The 25,762-nt window shown below is 39.8% G+C and overlaps 1 protein-coding gene across 5 annotated transcripts in view; it reads left to right on the top strand.

Moving 5' to 3' along the window:
- The window catches only part of Apbb2 (amyloid beta precursor protein binding family B member 2), a 275,577-nt gene that overhangs the window by 124,910 nt on the left and 124,905 nt on the right, over positions 1–25,762 (top strand). For all 5 annotated transcript variants that reach the window (XM_042677999.1, XM_042677998.1, XM_042677995.1 and 2 more), the window contains exons 4-5: positions 6,812–6,880; positions 15,278–16,093. In XM_042677999.1, coding sequence (XP_042533933.1) covers positions 6,862–6,880; positions 15,278–16,093 — 835 coding nt within the window. In that variant the 5' untranslated portion in view covers positions 6,812–6,861. The remainder of the gene's footprint in view (positions 1–6,811; positions 6,881–15,277; positions 16,094–25,762) is intronic.

Here is a 25,762-nt window from a genome sequence, read left to right as displayed (position 1 = left end):
CCAGCAAAAAGCTAGAAGAGCTGTGGCTCAAGTGGTAGAGCACTAGCCTTGAGCAAAAAACTTAAGGACAGTGCCCAAACCTTGAATTCAAGGCCCCAGGCAAACTCTGTCTGACTGACTGTCTGTCTGTCTTTCTCCCCCCCCCCCTCTCTCTCTCTCTCACACACACACACACATACCACAGTGAAGAAAGAGTCAAGTATTTATCCATTCTTACTTACATGAACCATACCCATTGGATAGCCAGTGGGGTGCAGGCATCTTCTGAACATTTCTACCCAGTATGTGAAGGTAAAATGAGAGGTCATCATGTGACTCCTAGGGTTTTCATGGGTGGATCTAGGCACTGAGTAGCAGGAGCAACAAATAAAAACTTGACATTTTGTGCTTTCTGATGGATTATCACAGACTGTCTTAGTCTATACAAGCCTCTGAATACAGGAGCCAATTTGCAGGAAATTCAGAAGTGTTAATCATACTCCATCAAAGTCCATGGAGGCTCCACAGCTTGGAGAGCCCAGACTCTTTAATGAATAAAATGTCAGGAAATGAAAATGATGGAATTTAATAGATATGCCAAATATTTAATAATAGGTGATACTTAACTATGCTGACTAGGTTGGTACACTATAGTAATAAAACAATAAAGAAATACAAAGATGTTCTTACTCTAGATTGAAGTTTACTTTTAGAAGAAAGGAAGCACAGAGGGCCTTCTGTGCAGCTGACAAAGCCTGTTTTGCAATCCTTGTGATAATTATGAGTGTTTTCCTTCTAGAAAAGAACAAGCCATTTCTGTGATTTCTTTAAATGTGTTTTAACACAAAAAGATTTAAAGCTTTAAAAAAACAAAACCCTGAAACAATGACACTGCACACATGGCCTTTCTCTTTTTATTATGAAAACATATGTAGGGAATTCTTGTGTTCTCACCATACTGTTTTATAGCTAGTTTTTTCATGTATAGCTAGTTTTTTCATTCAGTAAGATTTAGTAAAGATTTTTCTGTGTAATTACATATAGATGTTTCCTCAGTTTTGAGAGACGTATAGTATTCCTTAGTTTGAATGAAATCCTTTAATCAGTTTTGTATTGTTGGACATTAACCTGCTTCTGATTTTTCCTAATGGTATAATATTGCTTATAGTCCTTACCTAACATTAGCTTTCATAGTGTAGTGTAATTTGTAGAGTATGTGAGGGCACACTATGAATGAACACTTAGTAGTAGAAGCCTACATTAATCAAGACAGTCCCATGATACCTAGCAAGGACATAATCACAGAAAAAAAAATGTTGGTTCACTACAGTAAGGTCTTCGCACAGTATCATCTTCTCTATCCTGGATCATCAAGTACTTCTATAATCACATTTGGTTGTTGTGGGTATGATTACTGTATCATTCATCCCCCCTCTACAATAATGTGGCATGATGAAAGCATCTTAAAATTCAGTGGCTTAAACAATAGCCATCAGTATCTTCAAGACAGCTGAGCAGTTCTGTGTGGAATCTGCCAGGCTTACTTGCGTGTTCACAGTCAGCTGCAGGTGCATCTACAAATCTGCTGATTAGATCTTGTAGCCTGCCTCCACATATCTGATGGTTGGACCACTTAGGCCTGTGTAATATGGCCTTGGACAAGAGAATTTAGGTGTCCTACATGAGTCTTCAGCATCTTCCAGCAGGGTCAGCCTAGGTGTATTCTTATGATGATAGCACAAAAACTTTTTCAGGGGGGGGTGGAATGAGTTCATCCTTTATGAGCTTTAATGCCATCACATTTGGTAACATCTAGTTGGCCAAAGCAAGTTATATAACTGAGCCCAGGGCCCCAGTGGAAAGACATTCAAAGTGCCAGAGCAGAGGGTGAAGATACAGAGAGGCTATTTATTGGGGCCATTAGTATGGTCAGTCCTCCATATTTGTGCAACAGCATGTTTTAAATAGGCATTTCTTATAAGCTTCAACATAGCTGTCATTTCTAAACTGCAGGTGTAATACCTTGAAAATATGAAAAGTAAGTATTAAGTACATTTGTGGGCAAAGGATAAATATTTTGTTTCATTAAAAAAAAATCTCTGCTTCAAAGTAAAAATAACCCTTAACTGGAAAAAAATCTCCATCTAACAGTCTGTCTTGAAAAATATTTATTTCCTAGCTCTTGGCATTGTCCCCTAGGGATGCAGTTCAGAAAGCAGACTTTTCTGTGAGAATGCATGGTGTTCTTACACCTAGTTTTGAAATCTGGCCTGGAGAACATTGACTGGAATAAGATAAAGGCCTAGAGCTACTTGAAAGGTATAGGTATACTTGAAAGGGAGGATGACAGTTCAAGCTGCCCAGACCTCCCCCGCCAAAAAAAAATTAGGAAAACTTTAGCTTCACAAACAAGCTGGGTCTGCCGATGCATGCCTATAAAATACAGATCTGTGAGAGATACTGGCAGGAGTGCTGTGGTCTGAGGCTAAGCCTGGACAAAAAGTATGAGAACCTATCTGAAATATGTTGACTTTAAAGTTATTTCTCCACTAATACAACCGTGTAGATTTTCAAGACCCCTGTATGCTGATGGCTTTTTGCTGGCTCCTCTGTGCATGGCACACTACAATGATGATTGCAATAAGGAAGGAATGTTTCCATTATAATTGGACTCAGACTGCTGTTTGGGAACATTTTTTCACAAGATATCAACACAGGGCAGGGCAAGAAGACAGTTGTAGACCACTAAAGTTTATAGAGTATTTAACATTGGGTGCATAAACATCTCCAAGGCACTTTGCTCTCCTTCAGCTTACAGGTTGCCTGTGTAAAAAAACAAAAACAAAAACCAGTAACAACTGTAATAGCAATTAATTATCATTTGTGAAGACTTGGAATGTACTATAGAAACTAAGCTAACAAACAAGTAAGTAACTTGTGATACTTTATTTGTACCCTAGAGTAACTGTCAGATTGGTAACCACAATTTGCTGTTGAACAAGACAACTGACCAGGTTAACAAACATTAAACATTGGCTCAGTACCACATGGGATCCAAGTGTCGAATGAGATATCAGGACTACAAAGAAGTACCCGAGACTGCTAACTTACAGAGAGAAAAGTTATTTAGTTCACAGACTTGAAGGCTTAAGGACATGGCACCTGCATTGGCTCACTTACGGTGAGAGTTAAGTCTCTGCTATAGTTTGCATCTGGAGTGTCCCCCAAAGGCCCACTGAGGATTAGGTTGTTGGGAATTGGTGGATTCTTTAAGGGTTAGCCTAGTGGGAGGCTTTAGGTCACTGTAGACATGCCATTGAAGGGGATGGTGGGACTCAGTTCTCTTTCTCTCCTCTTCATGCCATGAGTAACTGCTCTACTACATAGTTCCTGCCATGATATACTTCTTCCCCTCAGGCGCAGAAACAATGAGGAAAGCTGATCATAGGCTTCAACCTGCAAAACTGTGTGCCCCAAATAAACCTTCTTTACGTCATGTAGGTATTTGGTTACAGTAAAAGACGAGTAATGAATACAGTTACATAGTGGTGGATACCAACCCTGGGTGAGTGTGCAGGAGTGAGCAGATGATTACATCTGAAACCCAGAGTGGAGAGTGACCAGGGTGGGCTACACTCACATTGTATAACAACTCTCTTGCCATAGGGGGCTTCAGGAGAAATGTGTCATGCCTTCAGTGACCTAAGGACCTCCTAGTTGTACCAACCTGGGACCAAGTCTTTAATCACAGGGACCCTCTGGGAGCACACATGCCACCTTCAACTATAGCACTGTCTAAAGAGAGTGCATCTATTTGAGAAAAGAGGAAAAAGAATTATATGTCTAATTTTTATTCAAATCTGTAATTTTTCTTTGAAATCATTTAAAATTATATAGCATCTGTAGTGAGCCAAAATAGAAGTGGGTGTCTTGTTCACCCATTTAATAGTGCTTTTATGATCTCTGTTGTGGACCTTTTGTGGGCCTATTACAGGCATACCAGCATAATGGATTTCATTAATTCAGCACACAGAAACACTGCCAGAAGGGCAAATGCTGTTGCTAGATTGTTTCACTTAAGTAGTTTTATGCTTCACCTTCAAATCACAACTGTATCCTTAATGTGAAACTTGGAGCAGTCTGCCATCAGTCCCCAGCATCTTTGACCTCAGTATGTGATTTTTATGGAAACAAGGGCTCTTGCTATGAATGCTGGCAAAATCTCTAGCATTACAGCTGGTGCAGCATTTATGCCAGTCTCTACTTTTCAGGGTAATTTTTTAATTAAAGTTTTGGACTTATATGGCATTCTAGATCAGCACTAATCTAGAATGCAAGCCCCATTTGTAATGATAAATTTCCAGTATATGTATTTATATACACTAAAATATGTCTGGCTTCTAGCATAGTGTATGGCCCAGAGCAAGTATGAGATGCATATTGATCAGATAATAGACAAGGCCATTTATAACATGAAGTGGCCAGCAAAATGATTCTTTACAGGTCTGTTTAGTGCTAGAGTTTGTTCAGGCCAAGGGAACAGGAATAAGTTAGGATTAAAGGCCATCAAAAGTATTCAGATTCTTAGATTTTTGTCCACAAAACTTACATAATTATGTCTTTTTCTGGCGTTCTCTCTGTTGGAATTTATTTCTTGAGCTGTTAATCACTTCCCCTGTGGCTATGTATATAGTTTAAGGTGCACAGAAAACAAAAGAAATAAGGAAGGCCAGCTTGTGAAATACTTTTTTTTTTTTTTGTCGGTCATGGGGTTTGAATTCTGGGCTTGGGTGTTGTCCCTGTGCTCTTCAGCTCAAGACGAGTGTTCTACCCTTGAGCCACAGCAACACTTCTGGTTTTCTAGTGGTTTATTGGAGAAAAAAAAATTTCATGGACTTTTCTGCCCAGGCTGGCTTTGAACCGTATCCTCAGATCTCAGCCTCCTGAGTGGCTAGGATTATAGGAGTGAGCCCCTGGCACCCAGCTGAAATACTTTTAAAGAGATTAGAAAACACATATGAAGACAGGTATAGAAGGGGTATCTCTTAGTGTTTTAGGACAGGTTCAAATAAACCCACCCCTGTAATTATAGAAGAGTAATGAGCCTGCACGATAGTATGTGAAAATATAATTTAAAATGTATTGTGGGCTAGCAGACCAGGTTGTCAGGTCATTAGCTGAATCATAAAGTTGGAAGTAATGCCCATTAAAAGTTACTCATTTGGAAAGGTTAGATTAGGATTTGGAGTGTTTGAAAACAGCTTTTCAATTTGAAATATGCATTGGGAATCCTCTAGCACTTGATGTTTCCTTGTAACTTTTCGTGGAAGTGTGTATGCATACGGGAATGTACATAAACAGGACACAGCTTGAAGAATTTCATCATCCGGTCAGGTTCATTACTGTGGCCAATATCTCTCAGCCCAAGCTCTTGATCCTTCCCCTTCCGCCACCCTCCCATACCACTGTCCTGACATAGAGAAGTTTTTCCTGTTTTTGTACTTTATATGAATGGAATCATGAAGTGCCCACATCAGAGATGAGGCTATTATTTTAAGTAACATTTCTGACAGTAGACTCATTGACACCAAAGCCTGTTTATAGATTTCCTTGTGATATGTTTATTTTGGTAAACTGGCAGTTCACGCCTGTTTCTAAACCTTTTTTAGTTTTCCTTTATGATATTTTCTTTGTAATTACATGATTGTTCAAGTGTGTGCCTGTATACATTTATACATACATATATGTATATGTATATGCTCAAACATTTTAGTCAAGATGTAGGGATAGGGCTCAGTGGTAGAATGCTTAGCTAGCATGCACAGATTCTGGGATTGACTTCCAACACTGAAAAAAAATAAGTAAATAAAAACACAAATTTTACTCAGATCATACTGTGCTGTGCATCTCCATCACCTTTTGGGGATACATCTTAAAGCCTAATGTGAATACAGTACCTCATTGCATAGATGTCCCATGATTTAGGCAGCCACAGAAGAACAGCTAGGTCATTCCCTGGTTGTTGGTTCTAGAACAATAGGATCCATATAAGTTTATTTCTAAAATGAGTGTTTACAAGTGGAGCTGCTAAGCAGTCCAGTCCATGCATTTGAATTTGCTCAGATCTTTGTACGTGGATCTCCAAAAAGGTTTGCCACTTTTAACTCTCACTAGATGTGAAAATTCCTATCTCCACTGCCCTTGCCTCGTGAGTCTTGACAGACTGATATAGCAAGAGTAGTTTATCATTATTGCCTCAGTTTTCATTTTACTTAATTTTGAGTGAGGCTAGTTATGTTATGTTTGTGTTTCTCTTGGGACTTGTCCCTGCCCTTTGCCTGCTTTGTACAGGCTGCTCACATTTTACTTAATGATTTCAAGGTGTTCTTTTTATAGAATGCTCTTATATAATAGCCTTTTTATGTCATCTGTGGTGGTAAATATGTTTTTTTAATCTTTAACCATGTTTATAGCCCCCTTTTTTTTCTTCCTGAGCAGAAGGTTATAATTTTTATGTGGCAAAATGTACCAGATTTTTTTCTTAGTGGCTTCTGAATTGTGTGTATTTAGTGAGAAAAAGTATTAGAAACAGATAGATAGGCCTGGCATGGGAAAAAAAATCTTAATAGACTTTTGTGGCAAATGTGGTTTAGTAGGAATTCAAATTCTAGTCAAAAGTGGTTGACCAACTATAAATAAGCAAAAATGTGCACATAATTAGGTAAAGATTGTCATATTTAATGGCTTGTAGAAGGATTTTCAATTCTGTGGGTTTTTTCCATTTAGACTTTGTTTCTTGGAGTTTTAATTTCTCAAATGATCCTTTTTTTAGATTGCAAATTATAAGCTATTGCCTGCACCATTGCGGACGTCCAGTGACCCATGTCCGAAGTACTTTCAGGTCAGATATCTTTTCACATATTTCAATGCACAAAAGCAGCTGAATATTAAAACTTTATAAAATATATTATAGAAAATATTTTAATGTTAAACCCATAATTTGCAAAAGTAGAGCGTTTTTGGTTTTCATTGTTTTACTACTGTAACAGAAAGATGAATGTTTAAAATGAGGAATCAGTTATTTCTGTAGTGATTGCAATACAGGAATTATTATGTGTATAATAATTGCATGATTTCTTATATTGTCATGTAAAAGTAGTTAACAGGAAATTAAAATTCTTTTTTTAATTTTTTATTGTGAAAATACCATACAGAGGGGTTACAATTACATGAGCAAGATAGTGAGTACATTTCTTACCAAGCATTGTTGCCTCCTCCTTTGTTGTCCCCCTCCTTCCCCCCACCTCCAGGCCAAAGTTGCAAAGTTTGTTTTTCGACATAATGTCTTGTACATCTCATAGTTGCAATGGGTCCACCTGTATCCCTATTTAAACCATTTGTTTTTCCCTTTCCCTCCACAAATTATACCAACATCAAATACAATGAGAACAGGAGTTATACCATGGGGGAGGGACATACAAAGCAACAAAGAAATATCTTATAAATATGTTAGAAACAATAGCAAGAAAAAGAAAACCATTTGAGTCCTTATCTTGGGGTTCATTTCACCTAATATCAACTTATCTGACCTTTCTGCTTGTCTCAGACATATACTAGTTATTGCAAATAAGGGAAACCATAGGACTTTGGGCTTGGCTTACTTCACTTCATATAATTTTTTCCAAGTCAGGAAATTAAAATTCTATCATATTTTATTATCGCCTTTTGTACTATTGAAATATGATCAAAAGAGTAGGTGGAGCCTATGTAAACAACATCTTATATTATGGGATTTTTCTAGAACAGAGTCCCCCAATTTGGTATTCTTCTTGAAGCTAAGATGATGAATTTCATATCTTCATTTTACTGTATGACCCTGTCTTTGTCTTGTGATTTGTGCTAATTTACATATAGTATGATTTGGAATGTAATTCTTATCCTCATAGTAGTATGATAAGATAAAGGCAAGTATTATAACATTTCAGGTTAAATTTAAGACTATATATGGCAGGTAGTTGTGAGTAAGTCCCATATTTTTTAGGACACATGTCACTCAGCAAGCTCTCAGTTTTTATTGTTAATTCAGTTTTGTTACTTAAGATGGGTCTGTTCAGTTGGTTTATGTCCTCCTGGCTCTGTTTGGGTAAGAGTACATAACCATAGTGTTCTTAAATTCTAAAGTTAAATTTCAGATTAAATATGTTCAGCCTCTTTTTACATAGCACTTTATAGATTTTATCTCAAAACAAAACTAAAATAAACACTAAGCTCAGTATGATGGCAAGAAATGCTTTATTTAAAAAAGTGAAAAAAGTATGTTTACCTGACAATGTTAAACCTATATTCATACATGAAAATCAGTTAAAGCTAATTCTTGGAGGCTACTTAATTGTGCTATGGTTTCATGATGATTTTTCTTTTTAAGTACATAGTTATACTAATTTTAGTAACTCAAGACAAGTATATGTGTCCTTTTAAAAATAAAATTTAGCTATAGAGAATAATTCCTTTGAGAAATTCTGTAAATTCTTATATTACATTGCAAAATAGACAGTATTGAAATAATAAAAGCACAAGCCTGGCAGATAATACATTCGGTAATGTACTTTCCTCTAAATGAGAGAATGATCAATAGCGTCTAGAAATTTCTTACTGCTGATGTATTTTGTTGTGCTGACATGTATTCAAATTGCTTGATTCCTTGATAGTTATATAAGACACTGAAATGGTTATTCAGCATAATTATTAAAATAACAGCACCAATACTATTCATTAATATAACAGATAACATATTTTAAAAGGAAATTAATATTCATATTTAATTGACATATTTATTTCAGGCATTTTTTATTCTCTTAACTCAAGTGGTGAGGAAAGATCTGGACTAATAACAGGAATAAAGATGCCTTCGATCCCATTTTCCATCTGTTGGGAGCTTGACTACAATAGCCTTTTAAAATACGGACCTTCCAGAATTTATCCTGTTCTATGCTTAGAGAATGTGTGTTGATTGATCAAGGTTAGAAGTCCCTTTTAAGTAGATCTTAGTCCATGAATTACCTTATTTCAAAGAGTCTGCTGCCTAATAGAGCTTAATGTCATTTCCCTTTTGGAATCAACTTGAAGCATAGCTTATGCATTACTCAGGCCTTTATTGTTTTTTTAAGTGAACCAGTGTCCCCAAGCTTGATTATTAACTATTCATCAGACTTGGCCATAAAAATCTAGAGTTGTTAAAGCAACTTAGTAAAACTTTCTTTTTTTTGGCGGGGGTCGGGGCGGGGGGGTGTCCATTGTGGGGCCTAACTCTAGGCCCGGACACTATCCCTCAAGCTCTTCAGCTCAAGGCTAGCACTCTACCACATGAGCCACAGTACCACTTCCCACTTTTTCTGCTTATGTGGTTCTCAGGAATGGAACCTAGGGCCTCATGCATACAAGGCAAGCACTCTACCACTGAGCCACCTTCCCAGCTCCAGTGCAAGTCATCTTCAGAAACTGTTGAAGCATTTCTTTTTTTTTTCTTCTGGTCTGTCATGGGACTTGAACTCTGGGCTTGGGCTCTATCCCTGTACTCTTCAGCTCAAGGCAAGTGCTCTACTGCTTGAGCCACAGCGCCACTTCCAGTTTTCTAGTGCTTAATTGGAGATAAGAGTCTCATGGACTTTCCTGCCCGGGTTGGCTTTGAACCTTGATCCTCAGATCTCAGCCTCCTCAGTAGCTAGGATTAGAGGCATGAGCCATCCATAACCGGCCTTTGAAGCATTTCTAAAGAGTGAAATCAGCTTAGAAATGAATAGAGAAAATATCTTTGGAATAAGAATTTTCCCCTCTTAGGTTTTCAGCCCAGGGCCTTAAGCATATTAGATAAACACTATCCCACTACATGTCCCCTTTCTGTTGTAATATGTATGTATGTATGTATGATGTATCTATGTTTGTGTTTATTTATGAGGTAAGGAAGATTGAACCCAGGGCCTTATGCATACTGCTTGAGCTTTGCCTTGTGCTCCACCCTTTTTTGTGTGTTTTATTTACAACCTCTTACCAACTTTTTCTGGACTGGTGTGAAACTTGTAATCCTCCTGCTATCACCTAAGGAACAGCTGGAATTAGAAGCATGTGATGCCATGTCAAACTCTAAGTCTTATTCCTATTCAGATACACAGATTCTGCTTGTGTCTTTTTCCTCCTTATCCACTTGTGGATTCCACCCCAGGAAGGTCTGCCCTGAACCTCACCTCTTCTTCTGAATACATGTTCTCATAAGACCTTTTACCTACTTTAGGCTGTGAGTGTATGTAATAAATATATCCCAACTGATTTATTTTTAAATAACATTCACGTCTTTGTTTGTTAGTTTGCGTTAATTATATAGGATGGTATTTCACTGTTAAATTTCCACACATTTATAATATATTCTAGTCTATTTCACCCCACCATGGGTCTCCTTTTCCTTTTTCAACAGATTTCACAATAGATTTCAGCAATCTATTTCAATCATTTTCTACCTACTTCATCTTCTTCATCTTCCTGTCACCTCCCCACAACAGAACCTTTCCCCCTGTTCCTCCCATATTTTATAATTGACCAAAGTTTATATGCTTACTGTTTCTAACATTTTGTTTTGAAATGTGTTTACGATGTCAAATATCTGACTGGGTTTCTTAAAGTAAAGTACTGGCTGCAAAAATTTAACTTGTTGTTCGATCTCAGTTTTTCCTTGGAACACCAAGTAGAGTGAGGGAGGCTGCAGGCAGTTGAGTCTTGGGGCACACTGGGACCAGTAGGACCTTGCTGTTGAAAGGATGCCCTTATCTAGATCTAGACCCTATAAATGCACCCGATGAAGTTACTCTCCAGCAGTAGAAATTTCCAAGCTTCTATCCGGTCACCTCCCCAACCCTATGGCGTCAGCTGCTTTCCCATAATTTTTGGTTCTTTTGTTCACAGAGAAGTTCTTATCGTTTTTTGTCACATTGAGGGTTTGCTTTCATGAATAATTTCAGGAAACCAGTTTTATTTTGCCTCTCCTTCCTAAAAGGAAGAGAAAAATCTGAGTTTATTTCATTTCCTTCATTCTTTGAGGTCTAAGTTCAAAAGGCAGCATTCCTCGGGGTGGGAGTTTTGCTGTTAATTCCTCAGCAAGAAGAAGATAGTTTAGCAGAATGAAAATGAAAATATGACCTTTCATTTAAGAATGGGGCAGACTGTGTCTGAACCCATTTGCACTTCATCACCATGTCATGGGAAAAAATAGAGTAGTCAGTAATTGAAGAAGACAAGTTTCCTGCCATACAGACAAGGGAGAGGTCTCAGTGAAGAGCAAGGAAGGAGAAAGCTGTGCTCAGAGGAAGGGTTCCTGCAGCTGCACTCCACCCTGGTAACTGTGTTTGAGGATGGCAGGGTTTGACATGAAATTGCAGCAATCCTCACTTAGCTAATTTTGTTTAGAGTTCTTAAAAAAATACTTAAAAAATACTCACTCTATTCACTAGGGCTATTATAGTTGCCAAAAAAGAGAGCATAGCTCCAAATGATTTAAGCATTTTGATAAATCACCTCATTGGCCTGAGAAGTCCAGCTCTCTACTATTCAGGCCTGGCTTATTTCAGGGGTTTCAATAATGGTGTTAGGACTTGGCTCATGTTCCTGCTCTGGCTTCCTTGACTCTGCTTTGTTATTCTTTGATTTGTGCATGGCGGGTTGTCTCTTTATGGTGACCCCTTGAAGCTGTAGGCGTAAACGTTCTGGTTCAAGAAAGAAAGAAAAGAAGGCCCATCTCTCTTCTTATCATTGCAGCTGAAAACTCGGGAGTGGCTCTGTGTTGGTCACATGGTTTTCTTCCTGAACTTCTACCAGAATCACAGGAATTTGCTAGACTGACTGACTGTGCTTGCAATATCCAGAACAGAAGTTTAGTGAGAGTAGATATTTTTAATTTGTCAGTTTTGTTCACCACTGTGTCTTCAGCACCTACAAGCAAATCTGCCACTTGGTATAAAAAAAAATATTTGAATGAGTGTGGGGGAAAGTTAGTTCCCCAAGAAATACTATGAAGCTGTTAACACAAGGAATAGAATGCATACCATGCCATAGGTGGTTCTCCATCATACATGCAGGACAGTATGATAGCAGGGATCATTGGCATTGGCATAGTCTTAAATCTAGATGTGAGCCTGCCTCCGCAGTAGGAATCAATCTGCTTGAATTGGTTTGGTTCTTCGTGCGTCCCAGTAAGAACAGTGTGCTGAATAATGTGTAGGTGCTGGTACAACCATAGGGGGCCTACCTACCTTGCAAAGCCAGGAGAACTACCCCGGATGGAACACCAACCTCACAGTGACTGGCATTCTGCTTATTTGTTCCTCACCAACAGGAGGCACACGGAGATGTGGAGCCAGCCAGTTTTGTGGCTGGTTGAGGGGTTACCACTGTTTACCTGATTACCTACTGTGCATAGGTTCTTTTCTTTCTTTCTTTGTTTCTTTCTTTGTTTCTTTCTTTGTTTCTTTCTTTGTTTCTTTCTTTGTTTCTTTCTTTGTTTCTTTCTTTCTTTCTTTCTTTCTTTCTTTCTTTCTTTCTTTCTTTCTTTCTTTCTTTCTTTCTTTCTTTCTTTCTTTCTTTCTTTCTTTCTTTCTTTCTTTCATTTTGTTTTGGTCAGTTGTGGGGCCTGAACTCTAGGCCTGGGTGCTGTCCCTGAACTTGTCAGCTCAAGGAGAGTGCTCTACCACTTCAGCCACAGCACCAGTTCTGGTTTTCTGGTGGCATATTGGAGATAAAAGTCTCACCCACTTTCCTGCCCAGGCTGGCTTTGAACTGCGATCCTCAGATCTCAGCCTCCTGAATAGCTAGGATTACAGGCATGAGCCACCGGCACCCCGCAGGTCTTTAACCTTTGTCTCTCCAACTCTGGGTCCTGGACCTTTAACCCTCAGACATTGCCATGTACTTTGGGGACTCCTTTCAGCCTTGAGTATTCCTGGACTTTGCTGTCACTGAGATACCTCATAACCCTTTGAGCATACCTGACTTCTCAGCTGTTATATTCACTCCAGGAGGCAACTGTACACGCCATAAGACTAGTTTAGCTTCCAGAAAATATGATTATCTAAGACACACTCACTTATGTTCAGACTTTTAATATGAAAATCAACATCAACAGAGCTGTGTGTGTATGTCTAGTGGGTGTCTGATCTTCCCGATCTTAGCTTCTCTTTCACCCTACCCCACCATGATTTCTAGTGAGTAGAATGGTTAATTGACAATGACAATGAGATCCAAAAGGCTTATGAGAAAGTGGCAAAAAAAAAATTTATATGTCATATCCAGCATGTCAAAAACTACTCAGATAATAAAATCACCTAGAAATTTTGATGATTTTCTTTTTGAAAGTATTTAGAGTTATAAGTAAATAAAATGGGAATGTGGCTTAGTCATAGCATGCTTGCCTAGCATGCATGAAGCTCTAGGGTTTGATTCCTCAGTACTACATAAACAGAAAAGGCCAGAAATGGTACTGTGGCTCAAGTGATAGAGTGCTAGCCTTGAGCAAAAGAAGGCCAGAGACAGTGGCCAGACCCTAAGTTCACGCCCCAGGACTAACCCCTCCCAAAAAAAATTATATCCAATAAGGCAATTAGAATAGCTAGCAGCACTAGACATCATAAAATAGCCTTGTAGAAATTCTTGCCATGTCACTCTTAAGTAATTGTGAGTGTAAAGATGTGTGTGTGTCTGTATCTGTACAATGAGTATATGTCTCACAGAATGCTTTATAGGGATACAGTGTAGGACTGCTCCTAATAAGTGCTACTCTTGACTGAGGTCTAACTATAAATTAAAACCGTGCTTCCCAAAAGATGGTAATTGAAGCCAATAATCATAAAATCAATTTTAAAATGTTGTTATTTAAAAATTAAGAAACACACTAAATATGATGTATATAAAATGAGACCCACGAACTGAATAGGAGGAGTGCTTTGTTAGCAGGAATCCTCTAAGTAAAAGCTTTAAACAATGGGTTATTTGACTTTGGGTTACAGTTTTTCTCTGCTGCCACACTACAGATGTGGATATTTTCTAGGATGCATGGATGTTGCTTAGCTTCCTAAAAGAACAAGGATTTTAGAATGACCCAGTGACTTTTTTCCTAAGGTTGCCAACCTGTGCACGTGATGATACAGATACTTTCCAAAGGGGGAAAGCGCCCTGCTTTGCCTGGGGGAGCAAAGTTAGTTGTCCAGATACAATTCCAAGAATGTCAGAAGGTGTGCTTACATCCTATGCTACTGAAGTGCATGCAGTTCACACAAGTCTCTGTGGAGGGTAGAGGATTAGATAAGAAAAAGCCATTGCTCACAGAGAAATCTGAAACCTTAGGCATTTTTGCAGATGAATTTTATTCCTCTCTAGTCCAAGAAACCACCTTCTAACAAGAGACAAAGGAAATAAATCACTGTTGGAGTGAATCATATTTGAGATAAATACATCTGTCAGATAGTTTCCTAGGTGTCTTGTAAGAGCACCTGGTGACTGCAAACAGCTGAGTGTATTTTAATTCAGCACAATATCGTCAGTCTCCTCTGGTGGCTCTAACACATCTGTAGTCAGGGCCCAGTGCAGCATTATCAGTAATAGTTTTGCTTATATGTGCTTTTGAGAACTTATGACATTTCTTCAAATTTCTGTTGAGTCTAAACAATAAGCCCAGGTCAAAATATTCACAAAGACATTAACAAACTCTAATAGAGCTTTTGTTTTCTAGGCACTCAGAATACAATTTCTAAGCATAGTTGAGAAAAATAATGTTGGCTATACAGAATATTATTGAAAATGACCTTGCAGCTTAATTAAGAAAGCTGAAGCCCCAGAGGACTTTAGAGCAGTTTTTTGTTGCTGTTGTTGCCAGAAGGAACTATAGAATAAAAATATAGTGTAAATTTTTGGAAAGGGGATGCTTTTCAAGGTTGTAAAACATGAAGGTAGCCAGAAGAAAATGTATTTATATAAATTTAGAGCTTTATTTTGTTAATTCTAAGTGAAATCTAGGCCATCAGATGTTTTAGCTTTTGTGTATAAAGTATGTTTTGGGCATTCACATTAAGTTCATTTGTTCCTGCTTGATATCTGAAAAAAGATGAGAAAGAAATAGGAAACTAGGTCAGTTCTACAGGAATGTACTACAGAACAGAAGTATTTATTCTTTGGATCTTCTCTGTAGAAGCATTTGCTCACCTGCTTGGTTAAGTCACTTAATTACTGCAGATGTCTAACCACCAAGTTTCTTTTTCTCCAGCTGACTCAGGGAGTGAGACCTTGGCAGTGTTTATGGCCAGCAGCGGAACCACAGAGGTCGCCACTCGAAACAGCCCAGCCACACCACCCAACACCCTTAATCTCCGTTCCTCCCACAATGAACTGTTGAATGCTGAAATCAAACACTCGGACACCAAGAACAACACCCCCCCCAAATGCAGGAAAAAATATGCACTGACTAACATCCAGACAGCCATGGGCCTCTCCGATCCTGCGGCGCAGCCCCTGCTGGGAAGCGGTTCTGCCAACATCAAGCTGGTGAAAAATGGGGAGAACCAGCTCCGGAAGGCTGCAGAACAGGGGCAGCAGGACCCCAACAAAAATGTAAGCCCCGCTGCAGCCATCAACATAACTTCTGAGAAGTTGGAGGGGAAGGAGCCCCACCCGCCTGAGCCCCCTGGCTGTGAGATTTTACCCTCCCAACCCAGGAGAACGAAGAGCTTCCTCAACTACTATGCAGACCTGGAGACCTCAGCCAGAGAACTGGAGCAGAGCCTGAGCGGTCACCATGGGGTAGGGGAGGAGAAAGGCCAGCCAGGACAGGGCCAGGCCCCCACTGTCATTGGGAATGGTGACTTGCTGCTGCAGAAACCAAACAAACCCCAGTCCAGCCCAGAAGATGGTCAAGTAGCCACAGTCTCCTCCAGCCCAGAGACCAAGAAGGATCACCCTAAAACGGGGGCCAAAACCGATTGTGCACTCCACCGGATCCAGAACCTGGCCCCAAGCGATGAGGAGTCCAGCTGGACGACTCTGTCCCAAGACAGTGCCTCCCCCAGCTCCCCGGATGAAACAGGTACCCTCCGTGTTTTCTGCTGTCGATGGAGTAAATCCATAGCTGACCAGAAATGTCTTTCCAGGCAGAGATGAACAGGAATATAATGAGGGCAAATTGTATGTCATGGTCATTAGACTGCTCAGCCAACCTTAGGGGTGTGTGTGTGTGTGTGTGTGTGTGTTTGTGTGTGTGTGTGTGTGTGTGTGTGTGTGTTGCGCGCCCATGTTTTGTTTTGTATTTTTGTTTTTTTAAGGGTGTGGGCAGTACTGAGGATTGTTCTCAGGGTGTGTGTGTGTGTGTGTGTGTGTGTGTGTGTGTGTGTGTGTGTGTGTGTGTGTGTGTGTGTGTGTGTGTGTGTGTCTGTGTGTGTGTGTCTGTGTGTGTGTGTGTGTGTGTGTGTGTGTGTGTGTGTGTGTGTTGCGCGCCCATGTTTTGTTTTGTATTTTTGTTTTTGTAAGGGTGTGGGCAGTACTGAGGATTGTTCTCAGGGTGTGTGTGTGTGTGTGTGTGTGTGTGTGTGTGTGTGTGTGTTGCGCACCCACGTTTTGTTTTGTATTTTTGTTTTTTTAAGGGTGGGCAGTACTGAGGATTGTTCTCAGGGCCTTGAACTTACAGGACAGGTATTCTACCACTTGAGCCACACCTCCAAGCCCTTTTTTTCACATTAGTTAGTTTAGAGATAGGAGTTCATTTTTTTATGCTCAGGCCAGCTTGGACTGCGATCCTCCTACTGTGTTTCCCTGTGTCACTGGAGCTCTCAGGCACACAACACTGCTCCCAGCCATTGTGTTTTCCCCGATAGCTGGGATGACAGGAGTGTGCCACCACACCCAGCCATTGGCTGAGATGGAGTCTGACAAACTTTTTATGCCCAAGATGGCCTTAAATGGAGATCCATTTATTACTGCCTCCCAAGTAACAAGGATTACAGGCTTGAGTTGCCACACCTGGTAGCTAACCATTTTTCTTTCTTTTAAGAAATTATCCTTGATACTAGTACAGTGAAATGTCCTCTATATAGAAAATATACTTTTATTTTAACATGTCCAAGTGAAAGTGAGAAAACAGTAAATCTTGTAAAATGAATTTAGAAATTTAGGATTTAGATTGAGATTTTCTTCCAGTATTTTTTTCATATTTGCAACTTTTTTTTAAATTTGGAGGTCTCATTAATTCAAGCTAACATAGAATTCACTGTTTAGACCAGGCTAGCCTCCAACTCATGATCTTCCTGCCTCCATCTCTCGGGTAATAGGCATGTGTATCACCGTGCAGGCATTATTGAAACATTTTTATTTGTCCGAGGTGTTACATAGTGACAGAAATTAAGCTGATCCTAAAAGTCAGCTACTTCACATTTCTTTTGCTCATGGTCTCCTCTGCACTAATCAGAAAATGGAAAAGGTCTGTTTGGGAGGCTGGTGGCTCAGACGTATAATCCTAGGTACTCAGAAAGTTTAGGTCTGAGGGTCACTATTTGAAGCCAGACTGGGAAGAAAAGTCCATGAGACACCTATCTCCAGGTCACCACCACCACCACCACCACCAACAACAACAACAACAAACGAAGTAGAGGTGTGGTTCAAATAGTAGAGTGCCAGCCTTCAGTGAAAAATTTAAGGAAGACTACAAAGCCCTGAGTTTAAGATCATTAGTCGCGCACACACACACACACACACACACACACACACACACACACACACACACACACACAAGAGAGAAAGATCTGGAGTACTTTGTTGTGTAAGAATTAAATGTAAACAGCATTCACAGAGGTAGCCGAGGAACTGCTCTATGTGAGTCTAGAGTTGTTTTAATGGGAGACAGATATTAGGTGAACAGATAGGACACTAAGGAAAGAAATGATACTTTTCTAACCTGTAATGCAGGTATGTTACAAGGAGTGAAGATAAAGAGACAAGACTTTATTTTGTTTTAAAAGAGGAAGTGCTTTTGAAGTGTCCTTTGAAGTGCCATACTTTAGGTGATGGATGTCATAAGCCTTGTACAGCTGGATATGGCAGGGGTGGGGGCCATGGGATGCACCCACTGCATCTCATAAATGCCTGGCCTTGAGTGTCATTGGAATCATAATTCTGTGTAGTAATGTCATTGACTCCATAACGCATTACTTTATACCTAGTAGGGAAATCTGAGCACTCTCACATTTGGTATTTAAGGGTGTCTTGGAGCCAATCCTCTTGTGAATACCAAAGGATGATTATATATACTAATATAAGTAATAGTGTGTATGGGGATTTTTTTCTAAAGTAATTGGGTCATGGATTAAAAATAAACTCACTCTTTGGCTGCTGTTAAAACTAGGTTATGGGTACAGAGCATTTATTATTACATGTTTAAACTTTTCCATAATTAAAACAGAAATTCCTCCAGTTAGACTTTTTTAAATGCTTTCACTTTCCAGTTAAGAATACATTTTGTATGGGGGCAGGGGATATAGCTCAGTGGTAGGAACTTGTTCAGCACACAAGAGTTGCTGTTCTGCAAAGCAAAAAAGAAATTAAAATATTTTTTAGATCAGCCCTTGCTTCCTTCCTGACTTCCACTTCCAACTTCCTTCTGGCTGTGCCGGTCTCAAGCCCACAATCTTCCTGTCTCAGCCTCCCAAATATTGGGATTACAGTCATGTCATTATACCTGATTCCATTTTTAAGTCATACATACTGTGCCACCAGGCGCAAGCTCCATGATTTAGTTAAGATTTTTACGTAGAGCCCTTGTGCTCTACTCAGTATAGGCTGTGGAGAAGACTCCCGTTGGTGCTGAAGAATGAGTGTCATTCCACTCACTGGCTGGTCCTTTGCACCGTTATGGCCGTATTGTGTGCCTTTGATTCCCTCCTGGGAAAGACATTCCAGAGCCACTGTACTTGGCTCATTACCACAAATCTGCTCCCTGGGCTGGCATCTCTGTACTGGCACATGTTAAAAACTGGGTTAGACTTCTGACATGTTGTGTTCAGTTTTTGCTCTCAAAGTCAGTTTTGAAGACTTTTAAATTTAGAGCAAGGATGACAGCATGGTGGTGGCTCTAAGCATAGATACTTGATTTACTCAAAAAATATTAGCTGTTATACAGATCACACTCTCCAAAAGTATACCAGAAACTCAGCTTGTCCTTTTCCATGAAGCGGTCACTTTGGGTTCTTGGTATGTTCTTCATTCAGTATGCTGCAGTGGTGCAAAACCAAAATCTTACTGCTTTGGGATTGCCTCAGAGCCAATTGCAGACCTCTGCTGAGATGAAACCTCTTCCCTTCAGAGTCACACCTCAACCTTTTAGGTGGCAAACACTGTAGAAATTAGTGAATGATACCAACGAAGTACTTTTCAGCATCGGTGTTATGGTTTCATCTTTCAAGTGAAACATATTGTTATTGTCTGAAATGATCACAATTAGTATAAGTGAAAAATTGAATAGCAAAATTAATGTTTATCATATAAATGCCATTTTTAAAAAGGGGGAAGAGCCAGTTGCCAGTTGCTCACACCTGTAATCCTAGCTACACTGGAGGCTAAGATCTGAGGATCATGGTTCAAAGGCAGCCGGGGCAGGAAGGTCCATGAGACTCTTATCTCCAATAAACTACCAGAAAACTGGAAGTGGAGCTGAGGCTCAAGTGGTAGAGCTATTGCCTTGAGCTGAAGAGCTGAGGGACAGTGCCCAGGCCCAGAGTTCAAGCCTCGCGACCGACAAAAAAAAAGAGGGGGTGGGAGGAAAGTATAACTTTTAAGATGCCAATAAGCCATTTGGTAGTACATTTGCCTATTTATTTGTTTTGTGTTAAGTAAATGTACATCATATTGGTAGGTATTTTATGATTGAGTCATGACACAATTTGCTTTGTATTGTAGGCTGCACTTTGGGGAGCCTGAAAAAACAGAATAGACTCATTTGTACCTTAGGGGCATCCTTTCTGAGATAGAATGCTATTTATAAAACAAAAACGTTGCCTAACCCAGAGACTGACTACTTTCTATTTCCCTTTCTTTCTGAATTGGCCCTCCAGCTTTCCAGCAACTTTGTTTGTCTAATCAATCATGTGTACAGTATGTCACTGCTCTTTTCCTCCTGTGTAGTCTTATTAGAAAGAAGAATAGGATCAGCAACATTACTGAGTTTTCTTAGGAGTTTAGAAAAGTTTTGAGTGTGCCTTGACTCTGATTCTCAAACAAAAGGTATATTATTTTCATACTTGAAAATGAGAATTTTGAACCTAGTTGGGATTTCCCTCAGTGGCCCCCGGTAAACACAGTGATTGTCAGACTCTATGTGTTCTTTGTTGATTGCTTGGTGCTTTATGCTAGCTTAGTAAAAACTTTGAAGAGATGTGTCTTTTTGAAGCTCTGTCTATAGCTCTGTCTGTCTGCCTAGCTATCTACCTATCTAATCTAATCCTAGGGCCTCGCACAGCCCTCTACAACTTAAGCCAGTACTCCCATCCTGAACTCTAAATTTACTTAAGACTTTCTGAACCTCTAGGTTGGTTCTTCTACACCTTTCTATTGTCCATGCCTTGATGACCTTGGAAAATAAGTCATGACTAATTGAACAAAAATGGAGTTTACATATTCCCCAAAGCTCTGACCCTGTGTTACGTAGACATTTGTGATATATCTTAATTAGTGTTTGATTTTGAGATTTTATAATTTAACTGATCATGTGGCTTAAATAGGTAGGAATGAATATTCAGAGTTGGTGGGGAAGATATACTGAAATATTCAGGCCTACTGGGTGTCAAGCCCTGTTCTTTGTACTTAGTTACAGTTAGATAGCTCTGCTGGCATAATGTCCAAAGATTTTTCCTTGAACCGTGGTCTTGAGACTTAGACATGGGGCTCCAGAGGCAAAACACATCGGACTTCATTCTGTTCAACTGATTAAATGTGGTTTACTTGAGAACCCAGGAAAAGGAAAGTTACTGTTTTTATATCTCTCTATGCCTGTAAGCAGTTCAGATCTAACTCAAATGCCATTTCCTCTGAGAAACTCTCTAGACTGTCTCAGCTTTGTAAGGCCCTTTCTCTGTTGCCCAAAGAAGTGTTTCCAAATGTCTGATCAGGATCCTCTCAAAGATTTTCTGTCCTCCTCAGAAGTTTTTGGCCTTCCTTATATGTGTATATGACTCTCTTAACACAGAATACAGTGCATAGCAAGAGGCCCCTAAAAGTTATATGTTTGCTGAGTAGCTGGTTGGAGCTGGATTGTGATCCTTGTGCATGGTCTCTGATGTTTGCACACCTGTAAAAGTTGAGAAAGTGGGCATGGTCTGTATAAAATAACTCTAAGGCCCTTAGGATGATTCTTAGTTATAGTCTAGGTTCTAGGGCAACATTAGGAATTGGAACCAGTAATTCAGTCTGTTTCAAACATCCTCTGCGTCTGTTTTTGAGCCCATAGGTCTGTAAGTCAGAGGAGCTAGTATCAAGGAAGGGGGCCATTTTGTTATACTTTGTACATTTTGCCTGGAACTACAAGTTGATGTAGAGTTTGAGTCCTTTGATGCTTTAAGTTGATGGGTTCCCACTTTTGAGGCAAGAGAAGGACTCTTGTGAGCTGAAGTGTTGATGAGAGTAAAAACCAAGGCACCAACCTAATTATGTCAACATGACGGCAGCGCTTGTTATTTCTGGCATTAGCTCCCTTAAGAGTGTCAGAGATTTGGATTAGTTTGTGTTTTTCACACTTTTAGAAACCTCTTCTCAATGCTCATTTTATCTCAGATGGCTCTTAGTACTTCAACCATGAGTAATTTTTCCTGTCTTTGCTTAAAATTCCAGACTATAAGACAGGTGCATTTTAGCTGGTTTGTCCTCCTGTATTAATTTTCATCTTTCAGGCACTTGGAGTGATTCATGAGCCTTCCGGTTGTGTCTTCTCAGCTGTGATGTGACAGGAGGAATTTCAAGTAGGCAGATGTGAGATGTTTCTAAAATAGTTGGGGCATACTGTCCTGGGGCAGATCATGCGTTTTCTGAATTAAATTTTATTGCCTTGTGACTAAAATGTATAAAAGTATTCTTTATCTTGTCCCATGAACTTAAGGAAGAAAGTGATCTTGTTTAAATTAGTATTTTTTTGAAAGTTCTAGAGTAAAATCTGTGTCTAGGGAGATGAAGCATGTATTTATGCGAACACTTAGGTAGTTTTGGGTTGTCTTTATAAAGTATCTGGTACTTTTGTGAGCAAAAGGATGAACATGACCTGGGCGCTGGTGGCTCACCCCTATAGTGCTAACTACTTGGGAGGCTGAGATCTGAGGATCACAGTTCAAAGCCAATGCAGGCAGAAAAGTCCCTGTGAGACCCTTATCTCTAATAAACCATTCAGAAAACTGGAAGTGATGCTGTGGCTCAAGTGGTAGAGCACTAGCCTTGAGCTTTGAGCTAAGGGACAGCACCCGGGCCAACAGTTCAAGCCCCATGGCCAACCAAAAATGAAGATGAACATGATGCGATGAGTGGTAGCCTCTTGGGTCCCTTCTGTGTGGATCATCTCAAATATTTCTGTTTTCCTGCCATAGACTGTTAGACTTTGCTGCCTAGCTCACTCTGCTCACCTTCTTTGCTCCATGGGGTACCTAGCCCACTTCATAAGGGAAGATAACCCAAAACTGTTTTATTCCATGGATCATGTTTTAGAAAATACTGAATTAGATGCCAATCTTTAGATGCTGAAAAATTGTACCTAAAAATATGGGCCTCTTGTTTCTCTTGTAAGTCAGAAATGTCATGACCCTGACACACAAGTTCAAGACCATCTTTTAGATGGGTCCTGACCTCTCTAGCTCAAGGCAGTGGGGCTTATGGTCCTCTGTTTAAAGAGATTCAGCTACCATATACACATGGAAGTCAGATAGTAGAAAGGGGCTCATACTGACCACTCCTGTTACAGCCACATACAAATGTAATACCATAATTGCAACATCCTTGCATACAAGCTTCTTTTAAATCATACTTGCCCTAGTCTGAATCCCATGCCTTCTGCTTCAGTCGTAAAATGTGACATGAACTGTGAAGTAAAACATGCTTGAAATTTCCAAAGATGACTTCTGGGAGTTCTCCATCTGTTTCTGGTTAGAGGAGGGAAAACATTCAATTTTCAAAAGCTAGAGTATGGGCAGTTCATAAATTTTATACTTTAAAGCTGACTCGGTTAATAAGCCCAGTTTGCTTTCTTAAACATAAAGCTGGTTACCAAGTACTGTAAATGTGATGTACACTAGGTTATAGTTATGTAAGTCAGGTAATGAGTAAATTTCCTTTTGAGCAGGGTCAACCCCATTTTTGCTTGTAGTTTATGTTTTGTACATGACTGTGCCACTGAGCTGCTGTACCTCCACCCTCAACTCTTAGAATTTATGCATTGTATTTCCCTGTTAGAACCAATGGGTTTAAAACTGTGAAATAAAGTTACATGTTTAGTCTTGGCTGGGAAAAAAAAAAGTTATTCAAGTATTCGAAAATCCTCTGGGGCTGGGAAGGTGGCTCAGTGGTAGAGCGCTTGCCTTCCATGCATGAGGCCCTAGGTTCGATTCCTCCGCACCATATAAGCAAAAAGAAAAAAGCCGGAAGTGGCGCTGTGGCTCAAGTGGTAGAGCACTAGCCTTGAGCTGAAGAGCTGAGGGACAGTGCCCAGGCCCAGAGTTCAGGCCCCACGACCGGACCCCCCCCCCCCCAAAAAAAATCCTCTGCTTTCATTCTGTGTGAAATGGGCAGAAAGTGAGGGAAGGTCGACCTAACCATTGGTGTCTGTACCTAAAAGGAGAGCTGATGCTTACTGTGTGTAAGCTGTCGTTGTGTTTTTCTTTTTATCTCACCATAGACTTATACTTGAATATGGCTGAATTTAATCCTCCCAGGGATTCTTCCCTAGAGTCATTAGGGACACTGTTGATAGTTTTTTTCCCCCCTCTGTGATGTTTGATGAACTCTTCATATAGAAGTGAGGAAACTGATCTGAGCCCATTTTAAAAATGAGGGGGAAAGCCTGGCACCAGTGGCTCACACCTATAATCCTGGTAGTAGGTTGAAGTCTACAGATAGAGGTTCAGAGCCAGCTGGGACAGACAAATCTTCAAGAGTTTTATCTCCAGTTAACAACAAAAGAAGTATGACTCTGATGGTAGAGTGCTAGTCATGGACAAAAAAAGCTGTGTGTGCAAGACACTGATTTTAAGCCCAAACATCCTCACAAAAGAAAAAAAAATGAGGAAAAAGAGGCTAAGAAATTTTTAACTTTCTCACAGAACAACCAAGCAACAGATCTAGAACTTGGAACTTGGATATTGGCTATGTATGCCATGTTTTTCACTATTCCAATGGAACGTGGTCACAGTTTAAAAAAAAAAAAAGTCTGATAACTGATGATACCTAGTCTCCCATTGTGGTATCCAACAGCATCCGCTGCAGCAAAACACATCCTCTGCCTGTGAAGCTCTAGTGATCCAGAGATCACTCAAGCTCAGTAGCAGAGAACATCATTTAAGAGGTCTTAGAATAGTATTGCAATATATGCACAGCTACCAGCATGCAGAAGTGAATAGTCAAACAAGGAAATTAATAAAGTAAATACATGGCTAGGTTTGAAAAACTGAAATATTTGGGATGGCCTTGGGGTGGAGGAGAAATGTTCTTTCCACTCTACTGAAGGGAAATTGAAAACTCTAGTGTTTTATTGATTTCTACTAAGCTTATCTATACATTATTTTTTATGGTGATGAGACCATGATTTGGGGGAGCATAAATTCCAAGAAGTGAAACCTTTCTCCTGAGGAGTTGTCCCCTTCTGGAAGGGGCATGGTCTACCCCTACTCTGAAGTGCATCTGCAAGCAATCAAGGGCTGTGTGCATCCTCTCTTAGCTTATGTGGGAGAAGGCAAGACATTGTGGGATGGCTGTCTCTCTTGAGAGTCAAGGCAAGTAATAATAATCAGTTGACGGTATGCTGTTCCTGTAAATAAGGTAGAAAAATGGTTTGTATTATCAACTTCCTTTTCTCTGCCCCACTGAAAAATCCACATATTTCTCACTCACCATTTGGATCTTTTAAAATCTAGAGGAATAAAGATTATAGATAGCAGAAAGAAACTTCTTATTTTATATCTCCTGGGTCTGAATTGTAAGTACATCATGCTAGTCTCTCACTGCATTACAAAAGGGCGGGTTGTTGGGTAGAATTAAGATTGCGTTCACTTGAATTCAAGCACAGTGTATGGAAATAAGGGCTCTGGGCAAAGTGCAGTGAGAATAACACATCTTAGTTGGAATCCGGTTCTACAGCTGTTGGGGTTGTATGTGTGTCTATAATATGGCTTTGAAATTCCTATGTAGGAATTGGCTTTGAACTATTCTAGGGGCACAGTCAGTCATGCTGACTACTTCTCACCCAGCAGAAAAACAATCTGTCCACAAATATTATTCAATTCTGAAAATAATCCTGAATGTAATTATTCATATTTAGACATTTTATCTAACAGGCAGTGTTTGGCTGTAAAAGCTCATTGCACTATGGTGGAAGGCAACAGAATCTGACCATTTGAAGGGTCTTCAGTTTTATCTCTGCATTCTTAGTTGCCTTCTGTCTTATCATAGAGAGGTGGTCAGCACATGCTTAGGATGAGTAGGTTCTTAGGAAGATCCTTGATGGTTGACTGAATGAGTCACA

The sequence above is a fragment of the Dipodomys spectabilis genome, unplaced genomic scaffold, assembly GCF_019054845.1.
Source record: "Dipodomys spectabilis isolate Male_0828 unplaced genomic scaffold, ASM1905484v1 ptg000043l, whole genome shotgun sequence".
NCBI lineage: Eukaryota > Metazoa > Chordata > Mammalia > Rodentia > Heteromyidae > Dipodomys > Dipodomys spectabilis.
The sequence above is the reverse complement of the archived record's forward strand: the minus strand, read 5'-3'. Positions and strand labels throughout refer to the sequence as shown.